Genomic DNA, 17,302 nt, shown 5'->3' with positions numbered 1-17,302 from the left:
AATATGCTGCACCACAAAATTAAATAAAAGTTTGTTTTTTTTAAATTATATCAAGATATGTAAATTATAATGTAACATCAGTCTTTGTGATAAATTTATTTTAATAACCATTCTGGTAATATTAAAATATTTCACCCATACAGAAAAGTCACTACTTATCTCAAGTTCTCAACTACATTGATCCCTATAGACCCTGTGCTGTAGTATTTACTATTGATTACTGCTGTGGCTACTGTGAGCATTTGACCATTAACAAGTTACATTAATTTCATTTCAACCGTAACGTTTTCAAAACATTCCTGTTTTCATTATTGCCTGATGAAATTATGACACACTGTAGCGAATTTTATCAGATCAGAAATTGTGTTTGGATGTATGGCTGGTTGTACTTCAATTTAGGTTCTATGTATAAGGAAATTGAAATTTATTTAAAGTAGTAAATTTTGTATGCAATTGCTGTTTTAACACTTTGTTGCACATTTACACTACAATACTTGTGTAGATATTAAGAGTTAGAACGAGTTTGTCGATATACCTTGTTCTTTTTTAGTATTACTCTTACATTTTTCTGCTTGGTTACAAAGTACAATGTTTTTCTTTTCCAGATTATACTATATGCCTATATATAGTTCTTACTTTAAAAGTTACCATTAACTGATAAGTCACTATGTTAAAATATTTTAAAAATTTTGGCTTTAAGCTACTGGTTCCTGTTAAGTACTTGGTGTGGTCTACATACAACATATGTGGGTTTTTATTTGCACAGTAACTTTAGATGATGAGTGATGGTGCTGCAGAAAGTGTTTACTTGTTATATTTGCTTACTGGCTTGAAATATTTGCTCTTTCATCCACACACAGTATTGTGTGGTTTCTTCATATACTTTTTACTCCCATTGAAACAACAAACTTTTGACTTAACGGTTGTGAAATGCAGCCGTTAAGAAATGCTGCTCTAACGCTAAAATTAAAAAAAAAATAAAAAATGCTATAACTAAAGGAAAATTAACTAATATGGTATATTGAAAGGGAATCCAACAATGTAAGGCCCTATTTTCTTTTTAAAATTGTACTTTAAAATTTAGCAATATGGGCTTTTGTTTGACTGCATACTTCGGATTTTGCTGATAACCATTTACAGCCTATTATTTTTAGATAAAGTATAACCCTACTTTCATTGTGAAGATCAGTTAGTAAGAGGTATAATGACATCTGTTTACACTGAAAACAAGTTAACTATAACAGTATATTGGAATCTGAATACGCAACACTAAATTTTCTTTTTTTGAAATGTACCTTTTATCTTCCACAAATGCATTTAATACAGCTGTTAATAATTCGCTTAATTTAATGTAAAGACTTATTTAGTGGCTGCACACTTACTAGTTAGGCCTATTACTATGATTTTGCAAGTAAATTTTTATATTCTATTATGTAAAATCAATGCTGTCAACTTTCAATGTAAAGATTAGTTAGTAAGAGATATACATCCATATATTATATCCTAAAACTCTTTCCAGTCACATCGGGAAGAAAACTTCGTGGGTTGATCCTCGCTTGGAGAAAATGAACAGAAAGAGTTTGCTCGACTGTGAGGATGATGGTAAGAATATTTATTATGATATTGATAACTTTTGGTTGTTATTGAAAATTCACACTAGCAGTGGTAGCTTGACAAATAGTAAGTATTACTTAATTTGCTTTCATGAACAAGTTCATTAGCTCAGTACAGTTGGTGTATTCTATATATATTAAGTATATAGGCGTACAGTCTATTATGCTAACCAGGTCTATACCAGAATTTTCTGCAGTGTATTAATGAATAACAGTAAACGCTACTACGAATTAAGTGATTTTTTTACAAAATTACGTTTATTTATTACTGCAAACCCCCCCCCCCCCCGGGTTTATAAAGTTTAGCGCCAATGTTTCACTTCATAGCAGTGACCAACATGTTACATGTTAACCACAAATAACTCTTGAAGGAGGGATGTGTTGCAGCTAGTTGTAAAAGTTATTTTAAGCGGGGGGATTTTCTGTGTTATCGCACTCTAGTATGTACTTTATCTGTAATACCAAATAAGCCACCAAAAAAGGTAAAGTAACCTTAATCATTAAAAATGAGTCAGACCAACTCAAGGTATTTTACCACAGAACTTCCTTATGGTTGGGAAAAAGTTGAAGATGCTCAATTCGGCCTCTACTTTGTTGAGTAAGTACAACTAGCAGTGTTTTCTATTTTTTTTGTCTATTCCATTCCGTACATATTTATTACGCAATACAGAATTATCAAAAAGGAAACACTGTTTCTTAACACACTTGAAACATAATTCAATCATTGGCGGCAATTCTGAATTCAATTAAACAATTGTTAAATTAACTTAATTTAATTATTTAGCTGAGTATAAAGGTTTTGGAAAATCAAAACAGGTGGCAATCACTCAAGTTTTTGCAATTTACAAGTTAATGCAAAGAAAGCTTTATAAGTTTTTTGTTCTGTAATGGGTCGGTAAACATATTATGTTCGAAACATATATAGTGTTTGTTCTGTTAAGTAAAATGTATATTTTAACTTTAAAGTGTGTATATCGCTCTCTTATATAAATATCAGCTGTTTTATGAATTTCATGTAAATGCCTAGTCTTACAGAAGTTCATTCTCTTCTCTTATTGTTATACTTGATGTAGTATATTTTAACATCAGTATATTAATGCTGTATTACTACAACATAGTTAACTACAAGTTTGTTTTTTTTTAATTAAATTGTCATTATCAAATTTAAACAAAGACGTCCAACTTCACAAAGACAAAATTGCAACAAATTTTTTTTTTAAATGGCAACACTGTTTTAATTTTCGCAACACTTACTCTACCAGCCACATCGATAAGAAAACCCAGTTTGAGAATCCTGTCATCCAAGCCAAGAGGGAAGCAGGGAAGTCCATGGAGCATCCGGACCTTCCCTCTCCTCCACAGAGTGATAATGAGGAACAAAATGGATCAGAATTACATCCTCAGAAGAATACAAATAGTGGTGTGTACATTTGGTTGTTTGTTTTACTTAAGTATTTCATAATCTTTATAAGAAAATGTTATAAATGGCCTATTTACTTACATAATAAGACTTGGCACCAATTTTTAAACTAGCACTCTGCGTTATATTATTGTGTTTCAGATTTCTAATGAATTTACTAATTAAATATAGCTGTCTGGGTTTGCTTTATGCTCAATGTTAAATTAGTATATTAGTATAAAATACTCTTTCAAACAAACGCAAGATTACTGAACATTTCATTAGTGTTTATTGCATTTGTATTAACCTTTTAAAATGTTTTCTGATACTAATAGCATGTGGTGCTAGCTATAGTTTAGTGTGATTATTTAGTAATATCTTATTTTTATGCTTGAGGTCCTACTGTGAGGCATTCACATTATGACATCGGACTGCAACTTAGGCCAGTTTCGGCCAATAAATAACTTTTGTTTTAGCACTTCAGTTTTAAAATATGTTTCACCGTACTGTTACTTGTTAAATGGCTATTCAAAAGACCAGAGCCAAAGTATGCTGCATTTACCACATTATTCAATGAGGTTTAATAAGAGTAAAGACTATGATTGTAGCCACATTGTAACAACGTCACCAATTTACTGAAAATTAAGAAAAAATGTGACTGTAATGCATGAACACAACAACGTTTCACGCAGCCATATTCTAACAAACGTCAAATAGAAATATATTATATAAATATTTCAGACGATTCCTTTCAAGACAACATGAGCTCCCAAGAAAATTATGTTTTCACTCGTGACCCCTCCAAATTGAAGGGGGTTTCCCACTTAGTCCCCATCGAGAAAAGTCGGCGTGGGTTCGGGTTCACTATAGTGGGGGGTGACGACCCGGAAGAATTTCTTCAAATTAAAAGCGTTGTTTCTGATGGTGCAGCTGCCAAGAGTGGAAACATTGAACAAGGTTGGCTGGTTGTTTGTACAATGTTGTTGCAGTGTATGTCAAATATTTTGCAATAGATTAGTTTTGATATATACCTGTCTAAGCTAAGTTTGTCTGTAATTAATTTCTCAAATTTTACAAAAAAATCTGTGCACATTTAAAATATTTGTTCCGGTTTGTCTGCCTTATGTGTAAGCAAAAAAGTTATGTAAAAATATGTAACTTTTTTGCTATCACATCAGTCATCAGGTCATCAGCAATCTGAGGAGATCGTGATATTGTATAACAAAAATAAGTCAAAAAGCACAGATAGTAATTTAATCCAATTAGTAAAACAGCAAAAAACTATAAAATGTTTGTCATTACTTATAAAAAATGCCTAACTTAGCAACTGGGTCAGACTTTTAATAAAAACTCCCTTAGTCAGAATCTGTAAATATCAACTTTTGCTCTCAGGTGACGTAATTGTCAAAGTAAACGACACTTGTGTTCTGGGATGGACTCATCCTGACGTAGTGAAGCTTTTTCAAGCCATTCCCGTCGGTCAAATAGTTACACTACAGCTTTGCAGGTGAGTTTACAAAGCTACAAAATGTTGCATTATTCATATGATTTATTTGCTTAACTGTCTAGTTTGCGTCCCAAATTACCGTCGTTTTTGAATGATCATGGTCAATATATAGGCTTCACCTTGCTAATGGGAAAGGGTATAGATTTTTATATTTTGCACAAGTTTTTGGGCAAAACAATTACTTGTCTAGAATAAAAACATTCATTTTACATAATTTGTAAAATAAATAAAATTGCACCAATTTCCGTTACAACAATCCATTACAAATTAGTTTTTTTTGCAAAATCATGGTTTAAATACTTGAGTAAGTGACGTAGTTTTTCTTATATTTTACGCCATTTTTCATCTAGCTAATTGGTATGCTTCTAATTTCAGTATTCAGTTTTTATATTAATACTTTCAAAGTAACAATGTTTTATTTAAATTTTAAAACAAGCCTGTTTTCTAGATGATTTAAAAATGTGGTCATTTCTAATCCTTTAGCTGTTTTCATTTGCAACATTTTACTATTTTAAAACCAGAAAAGTATAAAATATAGTAAAATAAGTTTACCCCACAAATGGGTTATGTCCACCAAAGTACAATGTTATCTGAAAACCAGCAAAACGACTATTAGTCGTATATATCAACCTCTAAACAGCAAAATTTTACATGTCATGTGAAGCAGACACTGTCCTAGCCCTGGCACACATGGATAAATTAAATAAGTTACGTTTCTTCATTCATTACTTATATATATATATACGTAGACAGTAGTCTTGGTGTTCCGGTAATATGCCAAAAGGTTCTATGGCAAGAACCAAATTACAAAAGTTCTCTGACAAGGACTTTACTTATATAGAATGTTACAGAATGCCAATAGATCAATTTTCAAGCTTCAATTTCCCTAACCAATTATTTCACCCAGGGGTTACCCACTGATAATTGACTCAGATGACCCAAGCACCAACCTCTTAACCACGTATGCTATTCGACCTGAAGATAAACCAACCGAGGAATTTAATCGACAGCTTCGGTTGTTGAACACGCAACTGGACGATGGATCTGAAGGTATATGTACCATATATTGTACAATTTTTCATTACAAAATCCAGGGTGATGCTGTTTAATTGTAGTTACTATTATAGTTGTCATTCTTTTCTGTTCTGTATGGGTGAGGTCCTTGAGGACCTAGGATTTAGGCCAGATTTGGCCCATTACCCCAACACCCTTGTACGACCAAAAGTGACGCGCTCACGACGGTGAAGTCCTTTATTCATGTTCCCACTCGCTTCAACCGAGTCCCCGTTCTAAACCGATTCTTGACCTGCAGAACTCTATCTACATACTCGAAGTAGTCGTTATGCACTAATTAATGTGCCTGCTTGTTGGTATACTATACACCTATCAACAGAGTTAAAGCTGTTATAGGGTGTGTAACTGTGGCGCTAAAACATATGATGCCACCCCTGTTTCAAAAGTTTGGGTAACATGTCACCTAAGGGCCTCAGGCAACCTTATGCTATGGCCTATGGTATTGTAGGTGTATTTTATTTAGATAAAAATACCAATGTTTTTAAATATAGGTGGTCACTAAAATTCTTCAGGTGGTCAAGTTATCAGATAGAGCATATTGCATATATATCTGTTATAGACTATTAAATTGTGAAATGAATGTAGCTTTGTTAATAAACAACCCATATGTTCACTTATATTGACTGTGGTTAGTCTGGTATCTCAACACAGGACAACCTTCTGTTCCTGTGGTTAAAATCCTTACTCACAGTTGTGTTTATTTTATCATGGTGTGTTACACATACAAGGTGTATGTATACATTAATACATACATACTGTATAGACTAATTTATTCGATTTAAGGTTTATAGAACAGGTATAACAACTGACATCATACGTTTTGTCACGCCAGTTTAATCTCCAAATATCTTTTACCCTGCTGTTAGAAATAAAACAAGCACTCCAAAATTAAATTACATTAACCACATTAAACAAAGAGGTTTTGTATGTTTGATAAACCATGTGTGTACTAATAAGGTCCCGTCGGCTTTCACTAAAAGTTTAAAATCCCCAAAAAAGGCCTTTTCAAACTTAAATTCCATTTATATTGTTAAACGAATTCAGTAATAACACAACTGTCCCACTACAGTAATGGGGGATATGAATGGTGAAGCACTGATGTCAAGTCCTTCCAAATCAATGCCCAACATAGCTGATCATCCAAATACTTACTATCCAAACTATGGACAACACAACATAGGAATGTTACCACAATCTACTGGCTTCCCTACAAGGTATGGCTTGCTGTTTTTTAACTTGTAGCTGTTGTAAAATGAAACGTGTTATAGAAGTTATAGAATACAGGTCGTGTCTTTACGCACACTTTTGTTTCTATTAGAACTTTAACTCAATAGACATAAATGGCTCGCCTGTTCGCTACGTGTAGCGAACAACTGTTGTTTTGTCACTATATCCTGTCTTTTCGTTTAAAATATTTTTAAATCTTCGCTACTGTAATCGAAAAGACAAATAAAAATGATTATTATTATTATTATTATTATTATTATTATTATTATTATTATTATTATTATTATTATTATTATTATTTTTAATTAGCTTAAATGTATGACTATAAAGAAGCAAATTTATGTTTTGTGCCAAAGGTATGCTTTGATGCATATTGCATAATAAACGTTTTATTACTTTTGCTATATGATATGTTTTGGCTATATAACGATTGCTATATGATGTCTTTATTAAGTTGTCTTTATCAAGGTAAACCTACTGGACAATTTTCCATATAACTTAAACTTGTTTTATGCTAAAACAGAGTAAAAGTACATTTTTTGAAACTAAATTGCAGACACCGCAAGTGCATGCATACTTTTTATGGTAGTTTTTTATTAAAAATATTATGATACTAAAAATTCACAGCAAAATCTCCACACACCACTTATACCAGTGTTTCCTTTTTAATTTTTGATACACATGCCCGTGTATAAAACTATATCAAACTTTCAGAGCTGGCAGCATGGGAGCGCTCCCTGCACCCCTAGTAATGCAGGTGATTATAAAAAAGGGTGAACAAGGGTTTGGCTTCACAATATCTGACAGTCCACAAGGCCAACGTGTCAAGCAAGTACTTGAGGCTCAACGCTGTCATGAATTAATGGTAACTTTCTGAATTTTTCTTGAAATTTAATTTTTTCGTTGTATTTTCGTGTTACCCAGTGTCCAGTGACCCACATCATATTATTTTTGATTTTTTTGCATTTAGTGCTTTTTTACTATCAAAATACTCTGCTTTTGATTTGGATTTTTTTTACTATTAGAATACTCTGCTTTTAGTGTGGTAATTTTTTTCAGTAATTTAGGTACTTGTTTAATGTTTTAGTTAGGATATTTTCTAATTTTGTTTTTACTCCAGAAATACTTCTTGTAAATTTAAACAGTTCTGTATTGACAGACATCCATGGGACAACATGGCAGTTTGGCAACAGTACAAAAATATTTTTTTAATAACAATTCATAAGATAAGGCGAAAATCTATAAAAACAAATTTAGGAGTTTGATTCCTTTTTTCCCATTAATCTGTGCATCTCAATACCAAAGTATCGACAAAAATATTCTATTTCCAGGAAGGTGACATTCTGCTTGAAATAAATGGCACCACAGTTCAAAACATGCCACACAACAACGTCGTCCATATCCTGAAGGATTGCCCCAGCAACGCTGCTGCTATTTTCGTCATACAGCGAGGACCCCTTTCCACCCCCATGTATGACCCCGAAGCACTCATGGGTTACCAACCTGGGTTCGCTAACGGGGTTTCCCATCACCCTCATGCTTTCCAGAACCACAACCAAGCTATAAGGGCAAGGATGAAGGTAAATGACCATTTAAAGTTCGGTTTTCATTATGTATTTAAATACCAAAGTCAGGTTTGTTTTATATAACATAGGCGTCAAACCTGGGGTTGCAAGGTAGGCAGGCCCATCCTTGTATTGTGTACATGGCATTCACTATAAGCATAATATTAATAACCAATGCAGCAGATTTTTATCACAGGATTTTGAGTAAACTATCACTACCTACCTTCCTTAATAAAGATTTGTCGCCCTTGTTATACAAATACAGTATTAGTGGTTTTTGCATCCTACTATGCACGGTAGGCCATACATGCCTTCTTTGAGGCAGCTATAAACTATCCCTCCGGTCAATATTATCTGGTTTAAAATGGTTCTGGTGCAAAACTTTGGTTCAAACCATTACTGCTCTGTATTGTTTTTAAATTTTAATAATTTTGTTGCCTCATAAGGATGTTATGGTAAGATAGAAGACCTGCATGCATATAACAAGTGCCTTGGTGTTGCTATGCTTGCACAATATTGCTTTGCTTGCAATACAGAATACTTTTTATTCAATATTTCCGAAAAAATTTGTTTGCGGAATGGAATTTTACCAGCTGGTTTAAGTTCTGTGAAAAAATAATTTGAATTGGTTGCATGCTTGCCAGCTAGAAAGGCTGCATGTGTTTCTTGTTTTTCTCCATTTTGGTAAAGCCTTGATAACTCCTTGCCCGCAGACTTCTGTCATGCCTTGTGGCATCAACAATATAACAAATGCATTCTACCACTACATGTCATTCATCAACCAATACCTAAAATTTATTACCCAGCTTATGCCATGCAAATATTTATGTCCTAATTTTTTCTACCCATACTTGCAGGCAAGATTAAAACAATACCATAAAAATATTGCAAGTGTTTTATATTAAAACCTAATACACCAAAAGTCTATTTTTGTCTATATTGGCCAAAGTTAACACATAGGCAATAAAACACTTACAGACATTCTTCTGCTGTTAATGCTAACTTGCTACCAGGCATAATGGAATACTTTTTTTACCAGATGTTCTGCTTTATCAGAAAGAGCCACTTGCTTTAATATTAACTTAAAAACACCTAGTTTTGCAAACATAACAAACCGTAAATAATAACAACTTTGTGTGTTTTTGATCACGGCAGCGATTAATATATATTTAAATTAAAACGCAGAATAAAGCGACAAAACAACAGTAGTTAAAACATGCTCACAGTTAAAAACATATTTACATGATAATTTAATTGAAAGAAGAACTATTGTCTCTGCACCAAGCAAAAACAACAAGCCATTTATGTTAATTATTTTCAAGTTAAACTTTTAATGGAAAGTTTGCGTAAAATATAAACTTAATAATCTTTTTTTCCACACAGAGATCAACCACTGAACCAGGACTTGGGAGTGAAAATGGCTCCGTTGTCTCCGCACCCCCCAGCAGTTCACTTGGGCCACCTACATCCCAACACCCTGTTAATGCATTGTTATCGGAATATAGAACCAAACACCATCGTAAGTTTATATTTGAGTCTTTTTACACTATTTCAGTTTATAATAGACTGCTTTGTTTATTAAAGTGTATATTAAACAATAATTTAAAAAACAAATCGTGTAAAAAATCTAGAAATCGTAAAAAAAAACAATGCTTAAAATTATTTTCGAAAATATGAAAAAAAAATTTACATTAAAGCAAACATTTCCACAACAGGTAGCTCACAAAAAACATGTAATTTCTTCCGCAGTCTTTGTAAGACTCATTCTGTCTTCATTAATTCCCCTGACATTTAATTCCAGTTGCTCCAAATATCAATATAAAGTGAAAACTTCCATTTAACTGATGGACCTACAAAGGCATTCAATAACTTTAGTTTTACAAATCAATATTTTAATATTTTGTTGCAAGTTTAAAATTAACATTATCAATATTTCAGCTGCCAACATAAGACAGGACAATTATGGAATACCAGTGACTTATCACCCTTATCGGGGCCAGTGAGTGAAAATTTTAAATATGTTTTTGTTTTGTGCCATTTTAGCTTAAAAGTAGCAATGACACGATAGGATATTCCTGACTGATGAAGCGTAATTTCTTTTTTTTAATTTGGAAATTTTGTGAAAGGCAATTTTTTAGTAATGTAACTTAATTTTAGATGATGCAAATTCCATGTATAAAGAAATATTCTTTTCATAATTTGATGATTATGCGCTTTTAAATGTGTACATGACCATTTAAAAAAAACACTTTGATTCTTTAGTTGTTTTCGATTTAGCTACCAAACACATGTACAAAGACATATTCTTAGTATAATTTGGCATTGGAATATTTTAGCAAAATTTCAAGTTTTATCAAAAAGAGAAAAAACAACATTTTTTCGAACAAATTTTAGCCTGAAAAATTTTTTTTTCGTGTTAATATTTTTGATATCAATTAGCAAGTTTTTTAAAGTTTCAAAATATCCAATACACTTTAGGACCATCTACCATGACCCATATGTAGTGACTCCGCAAACCGACAACTACATCTACCTCACTGTAGTCCTCAGGAGGGAGGAGACGGGATTTGGGTTCCGGATTTTAGGAGGAAACTTCCAAGATGAGAGCGTGAGTCAAATACTAAAGCATCAGTAAAAATGGGTTACTTACCGCAGCGGTTTACAAAGCTTTTTACTATTGGACCTAATGTAAAATTCACCTATTGAAAAAAAATGCGGTTTTAAAAATTACCTCGCCCAAAACTGGCCATAGTTTTTTGTTCTCTGACATTTTTGGTGTTATTCTACAATAAATACATTTTAATCAATAATTTTTTTTTAAATTTATCGTTTTAACATTAAAATTACAGCATATTAAACTACAAGCATTCTTACAGTGTTACCAGCAAGTAATAACACTTCTTTTTAAACCATCCATTTCCAGGTAACGATAGGGCAGATAGTCAAAAGTGGTGCTGCTGATAAAGAAGGAACGTTAAGAACAGGTGACGAACTTTTAACAGTGGATGGCAAGAAAGTGACAAGGATTGGTCATAACCAGGTACATTTACTGTCTTTACTTATTATTGGTGTAAATCGAGGCTAGGGTTTTCATGATGGCCTATGACTTACAGATAAATCAAAATTGCCATTTCTTTGTTACAAATTTGTTACAAAAAAATATCACACTAGACCTCAGTCACCTCACCCTGTAAGTTAAAATACGTTTAATTTATTTAATTCAGCTTGTCTGTATCATAGTTGAGCACACCATTTATTTTATTTATTCTATTTCTTGTTTTTCCAGGTTATTGCATTGATGGGAAACGCGGCACGTAACGCGGTTGTCCAACTTGGTATCCGACGCAAAGAAACATGTACAGGTAAATAAAAAAATGGTTTTTGATATTTTATTTTATTCTGTATGAGTGCAGCTTTGCCCCATGGTACTCTCAACCCAGAAGAGAAATGATTTTGGCTACAGTTGGCTCATTACCCCTTTGATGTTTCATACAAATTGAAGTTAGATTAGGTTGCACAAACTTTCTTATATATATATTTTTTTTATATCTAGATACATTTTTTAATAAGTAAAAAAAAACTGGCAATAATTTTATTTTTTAACACATCAAGTTTCAGCTGCATTTCATATACTTTTTAAAGTTTAATTTCCAGATTCAGACATAAAAAATATATTTTCCTAGATTTTTGAAACACGCATATATTTTTCAGCTGCTATAAACCTTCCCCATAGTAGGGGTCCTGTCATGAACCCCCGTTCTTCCTCTCGCCCCAGCAGTAGGGGGCCCCCTAACACTCCAGTCAATGAGGGCCAACCATTCGACATTATTATTCACCGACGAGAGCATGAGGGTTTCGGGTTCGTGATTATTTCTTCGGTAAAAACTTCAAGTAAGAAGTGCTGTATGTTTATCATTTTTATAATCGTCTTTTTTTTGTACTCAGAATCAATTGTAACCTATAGGGGTTAGGTCTGTGTTTCTATTAAACTATGCAATAAAACGGAATATGAAGGGGTTGCACTTAGTAACTTAAAAAAACATGTATATATTTTTTATAGTTATAATCCACTATCAATATTAAACACAAAAAAAAAGATCCGGCAAAACTATAAATACAACTTTAGCAGCAAGAAATTTAAGGCTATTATAATGTGAATATTATATAACTAGTACTAGGCTTTACACTTGTTTTTTTTTAAATTAGACAAAATGGTGTTGTTTTTAAATAAAGACATGTCTTAGAAATATGCTTAATAATATTTTATCAGGATGTAGGACTTTTTAAATAACTACCAGTGTTAGAAGTAATAACAAAACTGTATCAAATCATCAGATCTTCATTTTAACACGATTTTTCTCCCAACACAGTCACAGGGTTCCAGGCTCCTCATAAGATTGGTCGTATTATTGACGGTTCCCCAGCAGCACGGTGTGGACACTTGCGCGTCGGCGACCGAATCCTCGCTGTGAACAACGTGGACATCACCCATTTACACCATGGACAAATTGTCAACCTCATCAAGGATTCTGGATTCTCCATAGCTTTGCATGTCCTTCCCATTGAAGCGGACTTGGATAACTCTAACAGGGGCTCACAGAGCGATAGGTATGTGTTTTTTCATTATTTGACATATTTGAATTTTTTCCAGAATATATCTTTTTAAACTAAAACTTGATTATTTTTGTTGATTGGTAATAATTAAACTGGAGTTTAAGAGACTCATTCACTGTTTAACCCATTTTCAATTTTTTTTTGAAAGGAAGTTATGTTTAGTGTGCTTAAATTTTTAGATTTTAACAATACTTTTTTCCTGACTTTTCCTACACATAAAATTAACTAACATGATTTCCTTTTTCAATTTTTATTTTTCAGTGAATGTTTCTACGTTGAGTTACCAAGATCAAACAAAGGTTTTGGGTTTGGTATTCGAGGTGGGAAAGAATATAACTTGCCTTTGTATGTCCTACGTGTTGCTAAAGATGGCCCAGCTGCTGAATCGGGTCAAATAAGGGTATGCTATATTTTGTTTCAGTCAAAACTGATAATTTTCTTTTATTTTAATGACTTTCATAGTAAATGTACAGTTTCTGTACTCTGTTTAGAGCTGATTAGAATGCCTTGTTCATTTTTTCTTTTTTGTCTTTGCTTCATAACTTAACTACATCTCGGTAAGGATTGCAAGTGAAGAGTTTAGTTAACATCTGCCTTTATATTTATATTGTTGTGTTAGTGCATGTGAAAAAAAGTTCAGATTCAAACGTTTAGGAAAATACTCTTTCTAACTAAGGGGTCATGAATTGGTAAAAAAGTTTAAGATTATAAACTCTTGAAGAAAAATAGATCCTAAGAATTAAGTTTTAATGGGGGAGTCCGGAGTGTATAAAAAAGTAACAAGATGTGTAAAAATGCTTATTTGGGTAGCATAAGCACATCGTCATAAAGGAGGGTATGTAAAAAGTTGGAACTAAAATTCATAAAAAATAAAAACTCTATAAACCAAAGTGAATTTAAAAACGAATTCAATAATTTCGAACATTTTTTTAGGTTGGTGATATATTAATGGAAATAAACGGGAAAAGTACGATAGACATTCCTCACTCCCAAGCAATCAACCTTATAAAGCAGGGAGGATCAGTTGTGAAGCTTCTACTTAAACATGGTGATGGAAATGTACCTGAACTTGGAACTCCTGGTAAGTTTTCTGTAATTTTCCGCTCAACCATAGATGTATGTAAGCTGAATTTTAAGCTGTGCCTATTTGTAATTGGGAATGTATGTAAGCTGTACTTAAAATTGTTGTAATATGGTACCTTTTAAAATGTTTGCTTTAAACTTAATGGTAAACAGTTTAAACTATGCCAAATTTTTTCATTTGAAAGCACATTTGATTGATATATTTTATAATTATAAAATACAGTTAGAACATTATTTCTATTCATACCTAATTTTTTTTAATTTAAAAAATGATGATTTTAATTTTCTAACTTTTAATTTTAAAGTGTATTTATTTCAGAGCTCACTAATTTGACTATAGGCCTTATATACTATGTATGAGCAGTTTGCCACTTATGAATAAATGCATACTGCACTATAGTAGCGGACCTGCTTGCTAAGCCAGAGAGCATGCTGTTTTAACAGGCTCAAAATATGGTTTTCTAGTGTTCTACTAAACCTGTAATTTGTCATAAAATGATATTTCCAGGTCAAAATCTTGACCATATTAACGTTTTTACTGCATGACTGTCATGTAATTTATTTCACGCGGTTCATTTTTACAGAAAATTCAATAAAAATACACTTGATTTTGATGACTGCTTTTTCTGAGCTGAAAAAAAATTTAGTTTAATTTCATTTTTTTACAACTCGAAAATGCAGTTATCAAAATCCAGAAAATCTCGTTGACCCCGCTCCATTTGTGTGTTTTACTCCATTTTTCAATAAAAATCGTACCAACATCCCTGCGACGCAAATATGTCCCAATTTCCTCATAGATAACTCTACAGTGAGCGGAACTCGCAGCCGGAGCATGAATAACCTGCTTTACCCAACGAACCCGTGACATTTCTGTGTTGTATGTCCTGGTAATTCATATTTCTCACCTTGCTTGTGCCGTTGCATGCTCACTAACTTACACCGCACTAACCATACTCAAACCAGTTGTAACCGGAACAACCTGGATTTTTTTTAGTGTTGTACTAAAAAAAATACAAAAGAAAAATATTTCAGTGATAACGCACTGAAAAAATTTGTAATAAAATCCTGTAATTTTACATATGTAACTCTAATGATATGATATTATTGGAATAGTAATCCAACTACTGGGCCTAAATCTTAATTCCTCTGGTGTGCCTCACTGTTGGATCTTGCCAATATATAAAATAGAATGCATTTACACCATATGAAAAAAATTCATAAAGATTCACAACAGCTTTCATCACACATTACATAGAACTCAAAATAAAATCTTGCAATTCATTCGTATTCACACAAGAATATGGTTTAATTGTGGCCATAGTTTAATCCCATTCATACAAATAGTAAAATTGTTAGTTGTAGCTATTTCTTTTCAGTAGAATCCATTGCATATAGTGTTATGGGCCAACCTGAGGCTGTTTTCATACAATTTCTTCCACAAATACCACTGCTGTAGAAGCTATGGAATTCACAATATTTTTAATTCATAAAACACTCTGATTTTTAAATTATAGGGCAAAAAAAATAAATTTTAATCAATGTAAACTTAGATGACCATCCCATTTGTTATTTTTTTACAATCTCCATAATGCTTCAACTCAATTCAAACTTTGCATGAGATAATTGCTAACACTAACCAACTTATACACTATGTTGACATTTTTGTTAAAACAACAAAACTGCCTTTCAGGAGCAAACCCTAGTGGCAGCATGCAGTCCCTCTCCTCTAGCGCCCTCTCTGGCTCAGATGCGGCCAACCGAGCAGCCCAACTCATGCACTTTTGCCACCCAGAAAAGGTGGAACGTCCACCACCTTCAAGCCACTCATCTTCAAAAGGCAAACCCCCACCTACATTGCCCAAACCACAAACGCACAACAACTCAGTTCGACAGCTTCGCCGACGTGCAAACTCATCAGGCCAGGTACTTCCACCTGACCCAAACCAACCACAATCAACCCAGCTTCGTAGATCCATGACCCCCAACCCAGCAAAATCACCTCGAGAACCTATACCCATTTCTCCTAATAGTGACGTTGCTGCTCCCACACCACAACCTGAGCTCCAAAAAGCAGCAAACTCCCACCCAGAACAACATTTCTCTAACACAAAGTCTCCAGAACCTGTTGAAACCAACCACGGTCCACCCTCTTCTAACGGCCTCACTTCTCCCACAAATTCCAAGAGCAGTGAAAAGCTGAGCTCCCCGGACAAGTCCACAGACACAGAAACCACATCTCCAACAAGCTCCACACCAACTGAAGAAAACAAGAAAAAGTCAAAAAAATCAACCAAATCCAACAAAAAATCCAGCAAAGTTGGCCTCTGGCTTTCACCCAAGAAAAAACAGAAGTAGGCCAAAAAACATTGCTGCTTACAATTATATCATTTTTGTTACATCAGTATACAGTTCATTCATATGCTTGACAATTCCAAATTTGTGTACATTATTCATACCACAATCAAACTGTTTCTACTCGTGAATTATTCTTTGTTTATGGTGCTGATATCAAAGTGAACCCGGTGCAGATGAAAACGGTACTTTTATGAAATTCAAACTCAGCGTTTTGCACTTTCCAATTTTTTCCATCTTAACATTGTAAGCTTTGTGGAACCACTGAATTTAATTCTTATAGACTGGCTGGTAGCACTTTATAATACACCACTGTTACACACTAGTAACTAGTTTTGATAATTCAATTGGATTCCACTTCTAAAATGTGCAGCTTTTTGCGATACCCACATTGTCCATTTCCCACAAAATTTGCACAAACCTTTAAAGTTTCTAGTCATTTCCAACCATCCAATAAAAATCATTGTTGTCTTTATAATTGCTTACATTGTATGATGCAGTTGGTGCTACCATTTTTTTCTATTTAAGTTTGTAAATAAGTGTAAACCATTTGAGTATTCTAACTCAGTACACATGTCTGCCATTGAGTTCTGCATTTTATGATTCTCTGTATACGAACACGAGTATTATATTATCAACTTTTTTATCTTGTTTTAGCGTCGATATTATTAAACGAATTCAACAATGCTTGATATATAGATTATTGTTGCTAATATAAAACTATGTTGATTATATATACACAAGACTCATTAAATGATAGTTGAATAAGATTGTAAATGAGAATTCATTTTATAAAGTAACATGACTCAGGACAATATCGGTCACCAAATGCTTTTACTTTTAGGTTGTGCCTGCAACACACTACTGG

General features: G+C 33.1%; 1 protein-coding gene across 3 annotated transcripts in view; it reads left to right on the top strand.

Annotated features, from left to right (window-relative positions):
• Nucleotides 1-17,278, top strand: part of LOC100186585 (membrane-associated guanylate kinase, WW and PDZ domain-containing protein 2) — a gene marked incomplete at its 5' end in the record, with an annotated part of 23,265 nt that extends 5,987 nt beyond the window's left edge. For 2 of the 3 annotated variants that reach the window (XM_026834979.1, XM_018812575.2), the window contains 19 exon segments: nucleotides 1,520-1,602; nucleotides 2,154-2,211; nucleotides 2,876-3,033; nucleotides 3,754-3,969; nucleotides 4,405-4,519; nucleotides 5,427-5,569; nucleotides 6,663-6,807; nucleotides 7,535-7,685; nucleotides 8,152-8,400; nucleotides 9,769-9,904; nucleotides 10,324-10,384; nucleotides 10,864-10,993; nucleotides 11,309-11,425; nucleotides 11,672-11,747; nucleotides 12,097-12,276; nucleotides 12,756-12,993; nucleotides 13,261-13,399; nucleotides 13,933-14,080; nucleotides 15,773-17,278. In XM_026834979.1, the coding sequence (XP_026690780.1) occupies nucleotides 1,520-1,602; nucleotides 2,154-2,211; nucleotides 2,876-3,033; nucleotides 3,754-3,969; nucleotides 4,405-4,519; nucleotides 5,427-5,569; nucleotides 6,663-6,807; nucleotides 7,535-7,685; nucleotides 8,152-8,400; nucleotides 9,769-9,904; nucleotides 10,324-10,384; nucleotides 10,864-10,993; nucleotides 11,309-11,425; nucleotides 11,672-11,747; nucleotides 12,097-12,276; nucleotides 12,756-12,993; nucleotides 13,261-13,399; nucleotides 13,933-14,080; nucleotides 15,773-16,437 (3,208 nt within the window). 3 annotated transcript variants of the gene reach the window in all.
• Between the last annotated feature and the right edge of the window lie 24 nt (nucleotides 17,279-17,302).

Source organism: Ciona intestinalis, chromosome 7 (genome assembly GCF_000224145.3).
Source record: "Ciona intestinalis chromosome 7, KH, whole genome shotgun sequence".
NCBI lineage: Eukaryota > Metazoa > Chordata > Ascidiacea > Phlebobranchia > Cionidae > Ciona > Ciona intestinalis.
Note: the sequence above shows the minus strand (reverse complement) of the source record. Positions and strands in the feature narration are given on the sequence as shown.